This window comes from Centroberyx gerrardi, chromosome 9, assembly GCF_048128805.1.
Source record: "Centroberyx gerrardi isolate f3 chromosome 9, fCenGer3.hap1.cur.20231027, whole genome shotgun sequence".
NCBI lineage: Eukaryota > Metazoa > Chordata > Actinopteri > Beryciformes > Berycidae > Centroberyx > Centroberyx gerrardi.
The window spans coordinates 21,919,278-21,939,016 of record NC_136005.1 but is presented as its reverse complement, the minus strand read 5'-3'; the positions used below and the strand labels follow the sequence as shown (position 1 = coordinate 21,939,016).

Here is a 19,739-nt window from a genome sequence, read left to right as displayed (position 1 = left end):
GCATTATAGAGTATAGAATGTCAGGCTCTGCTTTGCACAATTGACACAATCTGATTGGTTCTATGATGTCAGCCAATATAGATCAGATTCAGATAAGTGACTAAATCCATTCAAATGTGACCAACTTTCTGTGATATAGACCATTATGTGGCTTAGCAGATAAAATGTAAACCTATAAACATATACACCTAATGGCACTGACAATAAAAAGAGTCAATAGGCGAGTGAGTAGTCTATCCTCCATTAGTTCTTCATTTGTTTTTCCAACAGCACATTCAGTGAAAGTCATGGCCAGGATTTAACCTCGTCACAGTTACATGTAAAATTTCACAGGCAAGCACATGTTGAGAAGATCAACCCTAATCCTATTCTGTTAGGACATCATAAGCCTTTTAGATCCATCCCTCCAACTGGTCCATGCTGTCCCTAAAGCCTTTATCAATGGCTTAATGTATTGGATTATATCCTGGGCCAGATCTAGTGTTTAGATCCATGCCATAACGATGCCTTTTACTGGAGCTTCTCTAATTCACTATGCATTGGTCCCAACTTTTGGCTAATGTGCACATTCATTGCAGTGAAGTCTTGCGTAAGCACCAGCTGCACAATTGAAACCACAATGCCTGTGCAATGCACGCAGTATAATCCCTCACAGCATCAGTGACCGGTCCCCACCGCACACAACACATGTCCCTAACTCTGCACAGTTACCACGTCTGTCAAAAACAAGTTTCTGGTTTATATGTACATACAGTCAGATCCATGAATGGCCCAATGCTACCCAGCTCAGCAGTGTAATGGTTACACATGAGACTGTTATTCCCCCAAAGAGCACAAATTACCAGCATCGTCATGGAGGTTAGGAATCTTGGCAAGTTGGCTGAACTATTTGTGCAAGGGAGGAGTAGTGGTGAGAGTATTTATTTCAGAGAGCTGGCCACACCTTTTCTTTTATGGAGACACAAGCCTGTGTTGATTACAAAGTGTGTTTTTACATAATTGTACTTGAATGATTGTTGAATTGCACATGGTCACAAAGTAAACATCATTTAATGAAGACATTTAAAGGCCAAAGCAGTTAATGATTGGTCATTTCTGTTGTTTTTCTGTTGTTTTTACTTGTTTTTCCATTTTTCCGTACATGTTTCAACTGTGCTGTTCTTTCTGTAGAACTGAGCTCAGAGGATGAAGAAGAAGATGATGATGCCAACAGTGAGTATGCTGACAGCGCTGATGAAGAGGAGTCCAGACTGACCGCCCAGTCCCTGGCCAATATGAAGGTATGAATGCAGCCAACCTGGAAATCGAGATAAGCTCATACTTATCTACTCATAAAGCTACGAAGTCCCCCGTAATGTTTATGCTTAGGCTACTAGCCAGCTGATGGCATGTGAATACTACATTTGAGTCTAGATCATACATGCAAGCAATTTGGCTGGATGTGCTGGACCTTTATAATGCAAAAAACTAAAGATAATTATCTTGGATCACTGGTCCATTTACATGACCACATGAATCCTTCAAAGACATGAATTAAATAATCTAACATTTAAAATTGAATTGAGCTGTGTCAATGATTCAGGGGTTAGTTACAGGCTATGAATTCAGGTGTGACTGACCTGTCTCTTGCCCTTCCCGTCTGTCTGATCAGGGTGCTGGAGGGCCAGGGAAGGGGAGTCTGTCCCAGGACCCCTTGTTTGAAGGCCAGAGGCTGGTGGAGGTCAAACAGCTGGTGGCGCAGAAGAGAGTGGTGGAGAGACAGCTGGGGGAGCTCAAGGCTCAGCTGGAGAAGGCTGGCTTCTCCTCCCTTTCACAGATGAGGTAAGACAGTCTGTCTCAGGGTAAACACTGCCTACTGTCTTTTTTTTTTTTTTTTTTTTTTTTTAACTCTTAATTACTTAGGTTTTACTTAATTAGCCTTTACTTAAACTTAACTGCACATGCTTAAGTTAGGCCATGAACAACACTGTTTTTATCCTCTGTCTCATAGGATCGCCCTGTTCAACCTGCGTGCGGAAAATGAGGATTTAAAGCATCAACTGCCTGACACCAACGAACCAAGCGACGAACAGAAGGTGTTAGAGGGCGAAGAGGAGGAGGAGGAGGAGGAGGAGGAGGAGGAGGAGGAAGAGGAGTTGGATGTGACTATAGAGGGGGAGGAGGAAGAGGACGAAGAGGAAGTGTCTGAGCAGTGGGATGCGTGGGATGGTGAGCTGTGTTTGTCTCAGGGTAAACACCTGGACAAGCCGCAGACCAGAGACAACCAGGGGAAGAGGAAGGCCACCAGACCTGTATCACTGGACCTGGGAGCCCTGCTGTCCCACTCCCCACAGGTAGAGGGAGCCATACTGTGGAGCAATACTGCCGCGTATACCAGTGACCTCATTGCCCAACTGAAATTTCCAATCAGGCATTTAGCTTTAGAAGAGATCCATTTTACACTGGAAAAAGTTTGATCAAAATTGCACTTTTAGCTAATAATTCCAAAAAATAATTTGTCTATGGAAATTTTAATATATGAAGAACCCAGTTTTGTCCCTTTTATCCATGTTGGGTCACATATAGTCATCCTAAAAAGTGTTTTGAAGTATGATTATCTCCACCAGTCACAATGAGGTTCACAATTTAACAGAGGAACTAGGAAATAAAAAAAAATGCTATAAAAGAGAAAGAGTAAAAGAGTATTTTGAGTTGTCTGTTTCTCCCTATCCCTGTATTGGAAGGCATTTTGCCTCATGTAGCCCTTTCTTTCTTTTCCTGTCTAATTAGGAAGCAGACGTGGAGAGTGAGCTGTCAGCCGGCCGGCAGCAGAGCGCCGTGGCCTCGGTGATGTGTGAGAAGGCATCGCGTCTCCAGCAGCAGAGTAAAGAGCTGCAGGAGAGGCTGATGGTGTCTGAGGCCACCGTCCAGGCTCAGGCCGAGCAGCTCAAAGACTACAGAGACTTACTCAGTGAGTGGACACACTGTGTTGATGCTGTACTGAACGCCAGTTTCTTTTTAAATCAGCTGGATCACCCACAAATTGTAAAATTTACAACTTTATGGCCTGGAGGTTAGAGATGTTATGACAGTGGCTCTCTTCCTGTTTTGTGCCATTAAGCAATATCCCTTTGTGCTGAAAAGCAATTCAGCAGAATTACCATGGAATCCAACCTGGTGGCACATAATGTAAAATGCAGTGTAAAGGCTGCAATCTTCTTGGCGATGGTCTCATTTGTTTATTATACTAATGTCTCAGAATTAAAGTGGTAATGATTTATTGATGTTAAAATGCTGCACATATCACCAATGATGTGTGTATTATGGTGATTGCATGCTTTAAAATAAAAAAAGTGTACTAATAATAATGTGACACCTTCAGGCTGGATAAAACAAATGTTTAAAGTTACTGAAAGGATGGGTTCCAGACCGGCCTGGTGTAAACACATTCCAGTCAGGCTCATTCTTCTTCTCTCTCCCCCTGCAGCGGAGACATCGGTGCAGCAGGACAGTAAGCAGATCCAGGTGGACCTCCAGGACCTGGGCTATGAGACCTGCGGCCGCAGTGAGAACGAGGCAGAGAGAGAAGACACCAGCAGCCCAGGTATGACTGACTGGCACTCAGTGTCACAGCTCCTATTTACAGACATTTTGCAGTGGCCCTTTGGTCTTAGTTAGGGTTCAGTTTCAAAAGTAAACTAAAAAAGTAACCCATACTCTGTGACGCACAAACATTTCCTGAAAACAATCATTTCACTGACTATATAGTTGTAGTACTGATGTACAAACACCAGAGGGCAGCAAAGTCCTTGACAGAAGTCAATAGTTCTCAAATGAATGGTACCATATATTGTTTCTTCCTAGTTAAGTTACTATATTTAATCACAACAGCTTGATAGTACAAGCATTTATTTAATTTCCACTCTTTTCAGAGTTTATTGACTTGTGTATAGATCTCAAATTAAGCATTATAATTGGACAAAAATCAACGACCCTGACCTAGGGTAAAGATTTTAGATTTTTTCTTATGTTTGATGCTACCTAAGGGCAAGGTTAAGGGGAAATCAATTTCAGACTGATATTAAACATTCTATGAACGTGTGTCTTCGCTGACAGAGTTTGATGACTTGGAGATGTGCACCTCTCTGGAGTGCGGCTCCCAGTGGTGGCCTGCCAACACCAGCAGCACCTACACCAAGACCAACTCCCAGACCGGCGGTTACGGAGACGAGGTGTCGTCTCTGCAGCGCCTCGTTGAGGACCTGCGCTCGCAGCTGTCCCGCTCTCAGGGGGTGATCCGCGGCCTGCAGAGCCGCCTCCGCTCCCTCTCCACCTCCAGCGATTACGGACCCTCCACGCCCCGCAAGGTCAACTGGTCCTTCCAGGCTTCGCCCTCCCAGAGCGGGGCGGAGGAGGACGAGGGCTGGCAGTCGTCTGACGGAGGTCCGATGCCCTCGCCGCGCCATCCTCGCCCGGACAAGGACCTCCAGGAGTTGGTGTCCCGTGTGGGCGCCCTGGAGGACCAGCTGAGGAAAGGTGGCAAGAAGTCTGTCGGCGAGGACGGCAAGGCTGCCACCTGGCCTGGGTAAGTGAGGTCATTTCATTTAAGTTTTATGTGGTTTGTCACATGGAGAGAATTTTTCTTTGCAAGGATGGTTAGTAAAAACACCGCATGTATTATATAGACAACGTATTCACTGACAGTCAACATCCACAGCAATAGAGGTAAAAAAAAAAGAGAATTCTTGTGCAAGACAAGACAAGAAAAGATCACAGTGCAAACAAGCATAACACAATTGTAGTTATTCTTTTGAGTCTGACTCTTGCTCTTCTAGTGATTGATGCACAGTGTACTCCATGCCATAAAATGTCTAAGCTTCTCGCCAGTTTAGTGATTTACACATCTTGAAATCCATTTATCATGGCAAGCAAATAACATCCACTCAGTCTCCCTCTATGTTAATATTGTTCCATGTTAATCAAATTTAGCCATGGTATGCGGGGATGGGGACAGAAAATGGCAGAAAATGAATACCTCTTTCATGAAATATTCAGATGATTTCACATGTAATGTAATTGTAAGCTAAATGGTTATAGTTTGAAACAATGTAAGTAGCCCTAACCATCTCACTGCAGTCAGTAGACATTAATGACAGTAATTATTTTGTAGGCTAATATTTGTTTGGTAATATGCAGTATTTCATGGATTGTCAAGGTTTCTGTATGTAACCACTCATCTCTCTCTCTCTCTCTCTCTTTTTCTCTTTCTTCTAGTAAATTTGACACGTTGATCCAGGCCCAGGCCCGGGAGCTGTCCCACCTACGGCAGCGGCTGCGGGAGGGCCGGGGCGTGTGCCACATCCTGACCCAGCATCTGGGAGACACCACCAAGGCCTTTGAGGAGCTGCTGAGGGCGAACGACATCGACTACTACATGGGCCAGAGCTTCAGAGACCAGCTGGCACAGAGCAGCGCTCTGGCTCAACGAGTCAGCGCAAAGATCAGTGGACGTGAGTAGGGTGGATTCATGATTACAGTATCACACCGTTGCATATGGCCACACACACACACACACACACACACACACACACACACAGACACACAATGTCTTTACGTAAGTTATTGATGTAAATCTTTGTTCTCTTTCCAACAGGAGATCATTCAGAAGATCCAGATGATAAGACAGAGCTGCTAGCTATCCGGTCAGTGCTAATCTACTCTGTGTGTGTGTGTGTGTGTGTGTGTGTGTGTGTGTGTGTTTGTATGTATGTGTCTGTGTGTGTGTGTATGCATTTGCCTCTGAGTGTGAATTTGTGTGGCAACAGCATTTCTGGCCTGGTGTCCAGTGCTGCATAACACTAGATGTTGGTCAATAGAAAGCATTGATCTGTGATGCGCTAGCTGATGTTTGTTCCTCGGGGCAGAATAATCAGATGCTCACTCGATAATGAGTAATGACCCAGCTGGTTAATTAATGACAGAGGTAATTGGGTAATTAATGACAGAGGAAGAGTGGGGGTGGGTGGGAAAGACTTCCGACAACCAGAAGAGCATTGATAGCTTGTGCAGCAGCGATGAAGAAGATAATTGAACTCACATCTGGTAGAAATAGATTCCCTCTGTTAATTGAAGAGCATGCTTTTGTAGGATCAGACTCATGGGTTTAAGAATAGAAGAGTCTCATTTTATTTCTACACTGCAGTAAAAACAATTGAGAAAATCTTTACATTTCCGATCCACTCCTCCAGCTTAGATTTCGTGCCTCTCACTTCTTCTCCGCCCCATGCAGCCATATTTGGTTTCTTTCATTCTGGTACACCGTGTCACCCTTTGTTTCCCGTGGCTGGTTGCAGGTGGCTAGACATGCTGCTTAGGCCCTTCAGCAATGGCGTCAGAGCTAACTTGTTAAGCCAGGGATGTGTTGCTGATGATGCTGCTGTGATGTCACCACATTACAAACCCCCAAGGCCCTCTGGCATCACACACTGGAGAGGAGAGCCGTGATTGGATCAACTCCCTCCCACACGCGTTCAACCACCCACCCACCCTTCACCCCTTTATTCTTGCCATGGGAGTCGTGACTAGGAGGGCACAACTGATGCCCCAGTAAGGACATAACTAGCCAGTTGATGGGTCAGCTAATTAGGCAGAGAGTGGAAAGTGAAATCCCCTCAGTAGAGAAACAGAGAAAGATGGACAAAGGGAAAGAGAAGAACAAAGGGAGAGAGCTGGAGTGAGATGGAGACACAGATTGTTATTCAAGCGAAGAAAGAGAGGCAAAGAGTAAAGACAGAGAGTGTGTGAGAGAGACAAAGAGAGAGGGACAGAGTGATGTGATGGCCAGTTGACGGCCAGTACGTGATCAACATGTTATAATGCTGTAATCAGGTTGGGTCATGTTCTGGTCTAGCGTAACTGCATCACGTCACCTTGTATGTATTCACTGCAGAGACAGCATACACTCTGACTAACCTCTGACTAATCAGAGGACTCATGACTAGGGCTGTTGTGTGTGTGTGTGTGTGTGAGAGAGAGAGAGAGAGAGAGAGAGAGAGAGAGAGGGCGGGGGGCAAGGGTGAGAGGTCATGCTGTATGTATGAAAGAGAGATGTTTTATAATACAATATATTATAAAACGGATAGTTCCGGTCCTCAGTTCTGATTGGCTGACTCACATTTGAAGGGCGTAATAATACTTGATAAATGCACAGCTGAATCATTCAGCAGTTAATTTAATTATGACTGTGCTAAATGATAATCATCACTCATACTGTTATGCATGTGTCACCTAGCAACCACTTTGTTTAGCCACTGTTCAAGAACTATATCAAATGGAAGGAGAATAACATTTAACTTAATATTATGAAAGATATTGAACATTTGCACTGTTTTTTTTTTTGGTGCAGTGGTGTGTCACCGCTGGTTTACTTTACTTACCGACGCCTCTTAACTCTTCTAAAGTGAGTGTACAGCACAGCCTCTCTTGGCTCATCGCTTAAATGTTATGTAATGCTATATAATGTATATATTTTATGAACATTACCAGTACAGCCCAGCTTAAGTGTCTTTCCAGGCTAATGGTAAAAGCGCAGTGTGTGGCCATCTCTTCTGGATGAGTGATGGATGTTCTGGATGTTCAATAACACTTGTAACACGACTCCTAATTCTGTTTCATAACACAGCTCTTTGACACACAGTACCATTACAGCAGAAAACCATTTTGTTGCTATATTATTGGACAGTTAAATAAATGTTTGTGAAGATGCAAACAACTCTGTGCCCATATCTCCATAAAATCACCTTTTTGAACCATCACTATGTTCTCAAAGTTTATGCCCTGTTCACTGTCAGTGTATATATACAGTATGTTTTCATCTATGTCCAGAAATCTATACAGGACTGTCCAACATCAGAGGAATAGCATGTGCGAATTTTGGTGTAAGAAGCTTACGCACATCAAAGTTAGCACACAGCCTGCTCCGTTCCCTCGCGTTTTGTGTTTGTCTCCATTTAGAATCTGAGTTGGAAGCGACTGTGAGGTTGCGTGGACTCAGTTGAAGCTTGTCCTCTGCAGCGGGGGAGAAGGGGTGAGAGCTGGGTCAAACCCCAGCGCGCCCACAATGCACTGTGGGTAATTAGAGCTGCCCCTCAGAGACAGAGAGAGAGCCCTGCAGTAACGTAACATAATGTAGGAGCAGCGCAGATGGCAAACCAGATGTGGAGGAGACTTATCTTGTGTGTTTTCCGCGACAGCCATCCATCCCATTTAGCCCGCTCCGGTAATTGTGAGTGTGAAGAAAGCAGGATGTGCATTGATTAAATTCACACCAAGACTGTGTGTGACATATTGTGTGTGGGTGTGTGGGTGCGCATAGCAAAGGCTAATGTGTATGAACCAGTGAGTGCCATTTGTTTATGCTTTCATATACATGATGTGAATAAGTGTGTGTATGTTTATATAGGAGTGTGTATGCATTGATGGCGTAATGTAGCTGAGGCTTGTGCTGGCTGCGTTAGGCTGGGGGCCTCTAATCAGGTTAAGTTATTAAGACCTTGCATGGGGAGGGAAATAGGTCAGGAGCAGCTAAAGCCGAGAGAGAGAGAGAGAGAGAGAGAGAGAGAGAGAGAGAGAGAAAGAGAGAGGGAGGGAGAGAGAGTGTGTTAGAGGCAGAGAGAGCGTGAGGCGAAGCAAGAGAGGGTGAGAGGGAGGTAGTGAGATAGAGAGAGCATCACTTTGCTTCACTATATCAAGAGTAGCACATGGTGTAACATCCATTAGTCTTCAGCTATGGGAGCATATTATAAAGGAGTTATAGGAGGATCTTTTATTTGCTGCGGACAATCTAGTTTGATTCAAGACAACCGATTGCGCTTCACTCTCTGAAGTTCTACTTTGGCATCAGATCAGTTCTTGGCCTTTCCTCGAGCTGAAGTCGGACTGAAAGTTTTCTTCTTGTAAGAATAATCCCGCAGCATTCACCGAGAGACCTTCTTCCAACGTGGGATGGATGTTTAAATTTCTCAGGAACTCTGCAGTCATTCACGAAAAGGACCGCACGCTTTGTGAATTCATTCTCTTATTGGAGGAGACGGGGTCAAGTTTTTGGGACTGACGGATCGCAGTGTGTGCCAGTGTGTGTTCTGAAAACACACATACGCACACAGCCAGAAGACAGAGGAAGTGCTGCTTTGTGTATCGCCATTCAGCCGCTCTCTCTCTCTCTCTGATGGTCATTGCAGCGTGAGCACAAGAGCCCTCGGGCTCGGACGTCCGTTTATACACACGTCTCTCTTTTCCTCTCCTCCCTCTCTCTCTCTCTCTCTCTCGCTGCTCTCTCATCTCTGCGTCTCTCCTTTGGGCTGCTGTGTGTTTGCTGGTGGGAGGCGGAAGCAGGGAAAAGGCAAACTTGTGTCCGGAACGTTAATGAGAGGCTTTCCCTGAGGTCAATATAACATATTCGAGGCTGGGACTTCAATGCAGAGGAGTGGAGCCGGGAGTAATTTTGGACCTGGAAACGAGGGAAACGACAGAGGCGGAGAAACAGAAAGAGAAAAGAAGCAAAGAGTTACAGAGGCACAAAGAGAGCGAGGGAGAGGGAGAGTGCTGCTGCTGTTTTCCTCAGGCAGTTGAGTGTGAGACTGAGTCATATTGTGCTACCTAACTGCACTGCTAATTCCTAATTTTATATTTTAATAATTCATTTAAATTCAGTTCATGCAGTTGCACCAGGCTCAGGGTTACACTGACCTCATAGCACAGTGGTGGACTGAAATGATGATACAGTGCATTTATTTGGGCTCCACTGGGGCTAAGGGAGACTTCTATTGATCTACTGTATCTGCTGCACCTATTCCTGGCCTGGGCCCACTTTGAACTGTCTCTGACTGATCTAGTGTGGGTGGATCTAAAGCATTTGGACGGCACCCTGTCGTTGCAGCCCATGCACAAACCATCTGAATCGGATCTAAAGTTTTTGGGCTCTCTAGACCACACACACCCTCCGGATGATCGTCTTTGTGTGTCCTCACTGTTTGGACTACCTCAGCCTCTGAATTGTCTCTTCGGAGGAGAACTGTTCGGGTTAACTCCCAGCCCGTACACTCCCTGTATCTGTGTGTGAGTGTGTGTGTGTGTGTGTGTGTGTGTGTGTGTGTGTGTAAAGTAGCTACTAGCCAAGCAGGGAGCCACCTGAACCCAGCTCCTTTGGAAGCCCGTCTCCGTAATCTGGGGATTTGCTCTGCTTTTCACCCGATTGCCCGCATGCTCAGTCATCCCTCTATCCCTCCCTCCATTGCTTCATCCCTTGCTCACGTTCTACCTCTCCACTGTACCTGCTGTCACCCGCTGTTTGGGGTCAGGACCTTGGCCGCACAGCTAATGAGCAGCGCTCGGTTACCTTGGAGACACGGCTGGGAGTAACTGCCACGGAGACGGTTTTCAGCGACAACAACAACAACAGGCTGGAATTCCTGGTGTGTCCTGGGAGGCTGAGAAAGAGGCAGAGAAGGAGGAGGGCAGGAAAGAGGGCAGGGATGGTCGACGTGTAGCCCAGGCAGAGGGCCGTTGGGTGGCGCGCGCGGGCCAGGTGAGCAGGGGAAGGTGAAGGGGGCCGATGGCTCCTCTGTGGAAGTCCATGTTGTCGAAGAGCAGCCCGCTGTACAGAGACTCGCTGTTCTCCTTCTCTCTGTGGGAGTGGAAAGCCCAGGAGAGAGAGCTGGCCCTGCTGAAGAAACACACTGACAGGGAGAGGAGAGCACTGCTCACTCAACTGGACAAGTAAGAGAGAGAGAAAAAATCTGATCTGTGATGATATGACACATGAAAACGAAAAATAGCAATAGATGCATAAACGGAGAGCAAACACACTAACACACAGCGGCAAATGTACACGCTCTGCTATCTCTAAGAGCAATTTTGTTTGGACAATCAGCTCGTCTCAGTATTGCCATAGATAATCTAAAAGAAGTAATTTATACAAGCAAGGCCAAGTGAAAGATGAGAGACATGGGAATTGATTCTGGTATAATTATAAGAGTGATTAAAAGGTACTATATGAGAGAGCCTCAAATAGTGTTGGGGCATAAACAGATGGGACCATAATGTTCATGTGTGTGTCTGTGTGTGTGAGTGTGAGCATATGTGTGTGTGACCATGTGTGGTGTGTAGGTGTGTGGGTTTACTGCATGTGTGTCTATAGATTGTGTGTGTGGGTGTGTGTGTGCGTGGTGTTGTGTTGTGTGTGTGTGTTGGTGCACGTGTGTGTCCATGGATCAGCCTGGCATCGATTTAGATGAGTGACCTTCACCCTAGCATCTGTGTCCCAACACATCAGTGTTAATTAAATCAGCTGTAGGGGACAGACTGCGAATGCAACTTCTGCCATTAATTTGTATGTGTAGTGTGTCTGCTGCCTGTCCCTCTGCCTGTCCATTTTTCCAAATGTGTGTGTGTGTGTGTGTGTGTGTGTCTGAGGGAGAGAGAGAGCGCATCTTCATTCATCACCTTCCTTTTATTGATTATCTGTGTTGATCCTGGTGAAAGTGTGTATATTTGCATGTGTGTGAAGTTATGCAGTCGTGTGTCTATGTGTGAGGCAGTGAGAAGCTTCTCCAAAGCAATGGGATAAGATCAGCGTGTCTCTCTCTGTGTGTGTCTGTTCAGTACAGTGCAGATAAGTAGCCAAGGTTACTAAGGGCTTACACACTGCAGCCATTCACAGAGAAGAGTAAATCCTTCCACAAAATGACTTGCAACGATGATACATGTGTAACTTAGATATTGGCAAAGAGAAGAGAGGCATAAATATAATATTATGCCTTGTTTGGTGTCTACTTATTATTTTGTGTCCAGACTTTTACTATTGTGTTCCATTCTGTTTCATCACGCTGTCCACCGACCACCGGTTGTGTGGCAATAAAGATTCTATTGTACTCTATTCTATTTGGTGTATCATAGACTTAACATACATAGCCAGGGACATCTGTATGTCACATAGAAAGGTCATATCATTTACTTGGTATAGCAGCATATTGTGTGTGTATGAGCAGTTTCTCCGTTCAATAATTTTGATCCATCAGAACTGTAACACTCAACTGTCCTTCCTTGCCTGGTGGGGGCAGGAATGGATAGAATTTGATGGGTTATTGGAAAGAAGAGACACTAATACCTTACAATCAGCCTTAGTAGAGGTTGAACAAAAACGAGAGCGGTATTACTTCAAGAAGAAGAATGTGAGTGTGCTTCATGAGGAATGTCCAGTAGCTCAATATGAATGAAACACATATTGATTGCCTCTCTGTATATATGTATTCATATATGTGTGTCCGTTTGTGTGTGTGTGTGTGTGTGTGTGTGTGTGTGTGTGTGTGTATATCCACGTGTGTACAGGCTAAGTAAGGAGCTGCAGCAGAAAGACAAGGTCATCGAGTCTCTCCGTGCCAAACTCAACCAGCACCAGTCTCATCATCATCACCATCATCATCATCATCGCTCCGACACACCCTGCAGCAGCCATGCCCTCTCTGAGACCACCGACCAATCGGATCGCATCTCCTTCGTGTCTGACGAGCAGGGCTCCACCAATGAGGACCTGGAGCTTTGCTCTGACATGGACGCTGCCAGTGAGTTCGGCCAGGAGGAAACCCAGGCCTCTACCAGGGCCAGCACAGGTAAATACCCCACACACATGCATGGGGCTCTGTGGTGCAGCAGGGTTAAAGGGGAAATCCACCTTCAGATACTTTTACACTGTTCTATCATCAATCAGTGGTGTTCAATGTGTCCCACCTGTTACTTCAGTTAGTGATTTCCTACATTTCCCACTTTCAACTTTGACTTTCAACATCCCCCAGATGAACGAGCCTGAACTTGTTGCATTCATCTGTGGATTATAAATGTTGGTGGAGAGAGTAGTAGTGATAGCGAGAGCATAGTAACAGCAAGAGAGTACGAGTTTTTCCAGTCGGAAAAAAGTGAGAATTGCGCAAAATGTGTTGTGGCTGCAATGCATTCTGGTCTATTGAGGCTACTGTTGGCTTTCTCCCTGTGTGATTGTTGAACGTTGGTGCAAAATGTCTAATGGAGTCTAGAAAGAAGCTCTTGCTCTTTGATTATGAGTGACACCAAAACCTGAAGTTTACTATTGATGTTTAAGATAGTTGAAAAGATTTCTGCAATGGAAATATCTTGATGTGACATTGTGTTGTCTACATTTGGCCAGTCATCCACAGGAATAAAAAAAAATCACCACCAAACAACAAAATGGGCCCAGTAATGCAAGGTACACTGGCGATTTTATTAAGTGTTAAAGTGTTTCACGGTGGATTTTTCCTTTAAGCCCAGACAATGTGATATGCTCAGGATGTAATGAGTTTTAATCAGGATCTTGACCTTTGTCACATGCCATCTGCAGTCTCGCCTATCCTCTCTGTTAATGACAAATAAAGCACAAATGTCCTGGATTAAAAAAAGGCATGCAAATTTAATATGGTGCCCTGAGTACACGCATAATAAAACACACACACACACACACACACACACACACACACACACATGCACCCATTATTTAATGTGTCTGCTTCCACAACTCATGCCATCTATCATGTCCCTCGGTGACACTACACTCTTTTGATTTCCAGATTGCCACTCCCACAGTGGTTCCATGTCACGCCATCCCTCTGTCCCTCCATCCATCACCTCATCCCACAGAGCCCGGTCCTGTCTCAGCTGTCCCAGCATGCAATGCCCCAGCTCTCCTCACAAAGCCGCTGACATGCAGAGTCAGACAGGTAGGAAGAGGGAGGAGGGAGGAGAGTTAGCACGCTACATTGGCTATGTTCCCAAAAAAACATCAAGACAAAGAACAATGCCAAACGTTTGATGTTATGATGTTATGATGTTTGATGTAATCAGACCGCAAATTCTTTAGAACTCAGTCATTCACGTGTGACTGACATTCAACCCATGTAAATCAATTCTCTATCCCTTCATCTACTGTTATTTTGTGTAGACCTTCACAGTAGTTCCTGCTTTTCCTTTCCTTGCCTGTATCTCTTTCATTATTCTCCTCTCTGTTGTCTGTCCGCATCTGTCTATTCTCTGGTTATTATACTATTCTACCCCTCTTTCTCTTCTTTTCTTTTCTTTTCTTTTCTTTTCTTTTCTTTTCCTTTCTTTTCCTTTCTTTTCTTTTCTTTTCTTCTCTTCTCTTCTCTTCCTCCTCTCTCCATCCATAGTTCCAGGGCGGTTTTCTGTGCCTACATCCACATCTCTCCCAGCCCCAGTCTTCACCTCTACCCCCTACCACTTTGTCCCCTCCTCCACCCAGAGGGCACCCTTGCCCTTTGATCCCCACTCTGCCACCCTGCGAACCCGTTACCAAGGCAACGGGGGGGTTGGTTTCTCCCTGGCTGAGGTGCACCAGGAGCTGCAGATGTTGCAGAGGCAGCTGGGAGACAGTGAGAGTGCGTTTGCTTGACTGTGTGTGCATGCGAGTGTGTGTGTGTGTGTGTGTGTGTGTGTGTGTGTGTGTGTGTGTGCACGCGCATGTGTGTGTGTGTGTGTTATAAACAACAGTTTTCCTGTTTGAAGTTTGGCCTGTACAGGGCCTAAGCTTGGATGGTACATTTTAATTAATCTATATAATTTCCTTATTTGTACTTTCATTAATCAGCTAAGACTAGAGGCCTAATAAAAATGAATGCATTTTGCTCTGGGACCCAGGTAATTAAAATATGACAGAACTCTCTTTCAGATATCTGTGACCTATTTGGGTCCCCACCCACACCCTGAAATAAGACTTAAATGATGCATAGTTTTTGTATTTTTAAGTAATTTTCATGATATTCCTTTTATTGACTCTTATGGCTACTAACTAACTAGAACAAGAATTGCATGAAGAAATATATTTGCTGCTTGGTAGTTAGCCGCCTTACCATTACTATTTCACCATCAATAAGAATAATGGGTAATGATAGTCATGTGACTGTGCTGTCTACAGGCCCGTAGATAGAGCTGGAGGGTGGAGTGTGTGTGTAATTGAGTGAGAGATGATTTGCTGTAACTCATCGCCTGTGGCCGCATAATCCATATCTCCCTAATTGCCTCCTCTCCCTCCTTTCTTCTGCTCTTTTCCTCATCCCCTTGTCTTAAACAATACAGCACAGTACTTAATAATGTCTCTTATTAAATAACTGTTCTTGTCTTGGTGCTTAATGAACCCAGTGCATCCAGCTTGAGATGGATTTGCTGTGATCTCAAACTCTGGTGTGGAATGTCGATTTGAGAAGCCCTCACTGATGTATAATTAACAAACTCATTCTATATCTGGAAAGAAATCCACATCTTTCTGGGACTCTATCTCTTTCTCTCTCTCTCTCTCTCTCTCTCTCTCTCCCTCTCTCATTCACTCTCCCCTCCCTCTCTCACTCACTCCCTTCTCTCTCTGGGTTTGGTAGGCATGAGAGTGTGATTTCACCCTGTCTCTAGACTGACAAGTCTACTGACAAATAGACAATCTTAGATGTATTTATCTATACATTTCAGGCTTTTTTTGCAAACAAATATGCAGTGTTTTTTTTAATCTTCCCTCATCCTCTGCAGGGTTTTCCATTCCACAATCTAAGCCTCTCCAAGGTTTCCCACTGTCGGCCCACCCGCAGCCCGACTCCTCCGGCTTCCTTCCTCTATCCTACCACGGCCTCCTGCCTTCTCCTCTCGGCGGCGCTGCCAGCCTCAGTGCCGGTCTGAATGCCAGCCCAGCCATGAAAGCTGGGGCCAGCCTGCTGGAGAACAGTGCATTGTGGGATATGACCTATGGTGCCCGGCCAATGAGAGTCGGAGCTGACCTGTCGTCAGGATCGTCGGGGTACCAGTCAGGCACCAGCCACACAGGTAGAGATACAGCCTTTAATATCAGACCAGATAGATAAAAACTAAGTGATGAAAAACAATGTGAAAATGCAATTTAACTGTATTGGACAGGAATAGAATATCTTATTTCATAAAGTGCACCTATGATCTGGTTTGCTGTAGGCTCAGACCTGATGAAGGAGCATCTGAGAGAGATCAGGAGCCTGAGGCAGAGACTGGAGGACTCCATTCAGACCAACGACCGCCTCCGACAGCAGCTGGAGGAGAGACTGGCCAACACCGCCAGGGAGAAAGGTAAGACACACACTTTTAATATTGCATCCCCTTTCTCAACACATTACATATAGTAAATATTGATTGACACAGCACTGCAGATAGGTAATTTATTCCTTCCCCATTTTCACCTCCTTCACCTTCTGTCTCCTTATTCTCCCCTGTCCTCCTTCTCCCTCTTCTCTGCAGGTGCTCCTACCAACATCTATATCCAGGGTCTGGACTCGGTCGGTCAGCTGTCCAGTGAGATCAGACTTCTGAAGGAGGAGAACGTCAGCCTGCAGAACCAGATCAAGCAGGCCACCAGAGGTACACAGATGCTGATGCAGGCCTTTTATTAAAAATCAGATATTGGCCAATGTTGTCCACTTCCGAAATGATGCATATGATTAAATTCCTTTGTTTACATATGTATTGTACAATTGATCAATACCACGTTGGTTGTCTATGGGAAGCCCTTAATCTGGATTGATTCTAATGTGCATGAATATTATTATTAGTATAAGTATTATTGTCCTGGGTTTCAATGTTTCAGAGGCTTTTCCACCCTGACAATTATACAGTTCTGAGGAATAACTGAATATTCATAAATCTTTTGGAATTTGTTTTGTCAAATTTAAATATACTGAATATCGGTACAAAATATCTGCTATCTGCAAACCTTATAATGGAATATTCTACAGTATGATATTTTTGCCTAAACCTGATTGGACACAACTGATGTCAACAGATTTGGCTCAGGCTGAATTTCTCACTTAATGGCCAGAATGCAAGTTAGTGACAGGCTCAAACATACTGTTAAAGTGTCAAGATATAGTTCACTGGTGGAAGTACTGTATCCAGAAATGATTCAAGTTTTGGGTTGGTTCAGCCTTGAATTCCCCGCCCGCGTCAAGCTCTGTAATGTTATCTCTCCCATGCAGATGGCAGTAAGGAGGCGGAGCAGATGCGGGAGGCGGTCCTGCTGGAGCGGGCCAGGCTGAAGGAGGCGGAGTTAGAGGCAGAGAGGTGGGCGGAGCAAAGCAGGAGGCTGCAAGCTGAGGCTCAGGCTCACAGTCAGGAGATCACACAGCTCAGACAGGACAGACAGAGGCACCAAGAAACCATCAACAGGTAGAGAGAGTGTGTGTGTGCGTGTGTGTGTGTGTGGTTAACATTTATGCAGAGTAAGTTTTCTAGTAAGTTGATTTTTACTGCTTCATATAAATTGACAAGAGCAACACGCTAAATTACATGTGTGTGATTATGTTTGTGTGTGTGTGTGTGTGTGTGTGTGTGTGTGTCTACAGGCTCCAGCATGAGGTGAGTGTTCTCCAGCAGCAGTTGTGTGAGAGCCGGGGCCTGGTCCACTCTCTGCAGTGTGAGCTCCAGATGTACCACAGAGTGTGTGGCGTCCCCAAAAACACACACTCAGGTAAGACTCTCATCACTACTGCACTCTGTAACTAACTACTCTAGACCAGCTTTGTTGTTACTGTAACAGTTCAGCTGTGGCTTATTGTCAGTGTGAAGGATTGGTTATCAATGGAGTGGCTTGGGTCAATCAATAATCTGTGTTTTGTCGATTGAAGTCAGTTCATTTGAGTTCATTTGAGGGTTTTGTTAGTGCAAGATCACAGCTAATCAGTGACACTGATCAATTAAAACCATCAACTTAATGTTAAATCCCCCTTCTCTCTCTCACTCGCACACAAACACAAGCAAACCACAAGCAAACAAACCTCAGGGAACATAACAAAACAAAATGACTGTTTCTATTCAGCTTGAGCTCTTGAACAGTGAAAACACGATGTGCATCTGGCACAGCTCCTAGAGAATTACTCAGCTTTGGCATACAAAAGGATAAATCTCTCTCTCTCTCTCTCTCTCTCTCTCTCTGTTTGTGTATGTTTCCAAGCAGGTCAGGGCAGTGAGGGCTCCCAGCCAGGGGACATCGCTGTAACCTTTGACCCCAGAGAGCTGCATATTCAGCTGGAGCAGCGGCTGACTGGTCAGGCTGACACACAGCCTCATGCCAGGAGACAGCTCTTCAACGGTCAGTACACCTCACACACCCAGACATCCTCCTTTTGACCACTGGGTGGTTCCAGGCAGGATGAAAAGGGACAGCATCCCTCTTGTTAACAAAATAATTAAATGCATCTGCTCTATTCAGTATAAGATTTTAGGGGGAAGGGGGAAGGAATACAAAAATGTGTTTGCCTACCATTCACCATGTTCAATTTGAACACATCGCCCACTGCCTTTGACCTTTTCAAAGTCAATGTAAGGAGACAGTTTCCAAGACAAGCACACTACATAGCTTCATTTTTAACTGAATTAGTTGAGGTATAATGTTGTCATATTGTTGTTGCCAGGTTTTCAAGAACCAAGAAAAACAATCATTTTATCCAATGGGTTTTGAAAGGTCTTCATAAGCTCAAGGGTCGGAGAACTTTCTCAACCCATAGAGCAGCATGTGACCCTTCAATTTAAGTTAAAACATGAAATCAAAATCACGAAAATTAGAGTTACAAAGTTATCACCTGGCAACATTGATATGTTACTGTTATTTAGCCAGGAACCATGAGCAGATCAATGATTGAGGTGATGCAATATGATTGGATTTGATTCAGTATAGTCCAATGCAATTCACTGCAGTATAATCCTACTTACTGTTCAGTACTTATGGACATTCCTCTTGTCCGCCTGATTCTCATTGTGCCGTTGCTGTTCTCCACAGACAACGCTCCCTCTCCTCCTGTGAGAGACACAGGACTCCTCAGTACTTCCACCCCTCTCACCCCTACACAAGAACACACTGTGGAGACTGGGGCTGCTGACCAAGGTGAGGCCCACCGCCTTAAGGCTGTGACACATAGGCAACATTTAGAAGCACTGTAAATGGACACTTGGCCCAACAATTATGACCAACACAGTCTTCTTCACTTCTGAAAGCAACATTGTCCATCTCAATTACCTCTAGATGGACACACGTATAATCACCTTTATGGTTATCAACTCTATGTTATTCATATTTTTTATCACCTACATAAAAACAAATGGGCAAGTTTCACAGCATGGATTAAAGCTAGTGGATACATTTAAATCTACTGTGATTGTCCCAGGCTAAACTTAATCCATGTGAAATCTGCCCAGTGGTTTACAGACATTTGACTAAATAAAAGTGTAAAAAAAAAATGAGTAAAGAGGAAAAAATAAAATATATCTTGTTACTTTTCAATTCCATATGTGTTAAAGAAGTGTCATTATACTGGCAACACATGTTGACTCAAAATGTGCTGACACATGATGAAAAGTAACACCAAAAATCTTGTTCCAAAGCATGTTTTCTTTTGAAGAGTTTATGTTTCTGTAAAATAATATGTCTGTCTCTCTTCTCTCCTCTTCCCAGCAGCCCCGACTCTGCAGGGCCTGGCCCCGGACGGCTCCTTCGCCAACCGCCACGGCCGCCACACGGTGGGCCACGTGGACGACTTCAAGGCTCTGCAGCAGCAGATCCTGGAGGGCAGCGCTCTCGTCCGCAAGATGGAGACCACAATCCAGTCCCTGACCGCCCCGATGCTGCGGGAGTTCAGCCTGCACCAGGTGAGAGGTCCAGGAACCGAACGTCACAG

At 44.9% G+C, this 19,739-nt stretch overlaps 1 protein-coding gene across 1 annotated transcript in view; it reads left to right on the top strand.

Moving 5' to 3' along the window:
- The window catches only part of pde4dip (phosphodiesterase 4D interacting protein), a 72,303-nt gene that overhangs the window by 46,535 nt on the left and 6,029 nt on the right, over positions 1-19,739 (top strand). The window contains exons 21-38 of the mRNA XM_078285503.1: positions 1,171-1,280; positions 1,652-1,821; positions 1,991-2,333; positions 2,770-2,950; positions 3,467-3,583; positions 4,096-4,564; positions 5,254-5,489; positions 5,633-5,681; positions 12,367-12,647; positions 13,617-13,766; positions 15,580-15,870; positions 16,012-16,143; positions 16,312-16,431; positions 17,046-17,235; positions 17,412-17,536; positions 18,020-18,157; positions 18,845-18,949; positions 19,517-19,710. Of these exons, the coding sequence (XP_078141629.1) occupies positions 1,171-1,280; positions 1,652-1,821; positions 1,991-2,333; positions 2,770-2,950; positions 3,467-3,583; positions 4,096-4,564; positions 5,254-5,489; positions 5,633-5,681; positions 12,367-12,647; positions 13,617-13,766; positions 15,580-15,870; positions 16,012-16,143; positions 16,312-16,431; positions 17,046-17,235; positions 17,412-17,536; positions 18,020-18,157; positions 18,845-18,949; positions 19,517-19,710 (3,401 nt within the window). The remainder of the gene's footprint in view (positions 1-1,170; positions 1,281-1,651; positions 1,822-1,990; positions 2,334-2,769; positions 2,951-3,466; positions 3,584-4,095; positions 4,565-5,253; positions 5,490-5,632; positions 5,682-12,366; positions 12,648-13,616; positions 13,767-15,579; positions 15,871-16,011; positions 16,144-16,311; positions 16,432-17,045; positions 17,236-17,411; positions 17,537-18,019; positions 18,158-18,844; positions 18,950-19,516; positions 19,711-19,739) is intronic.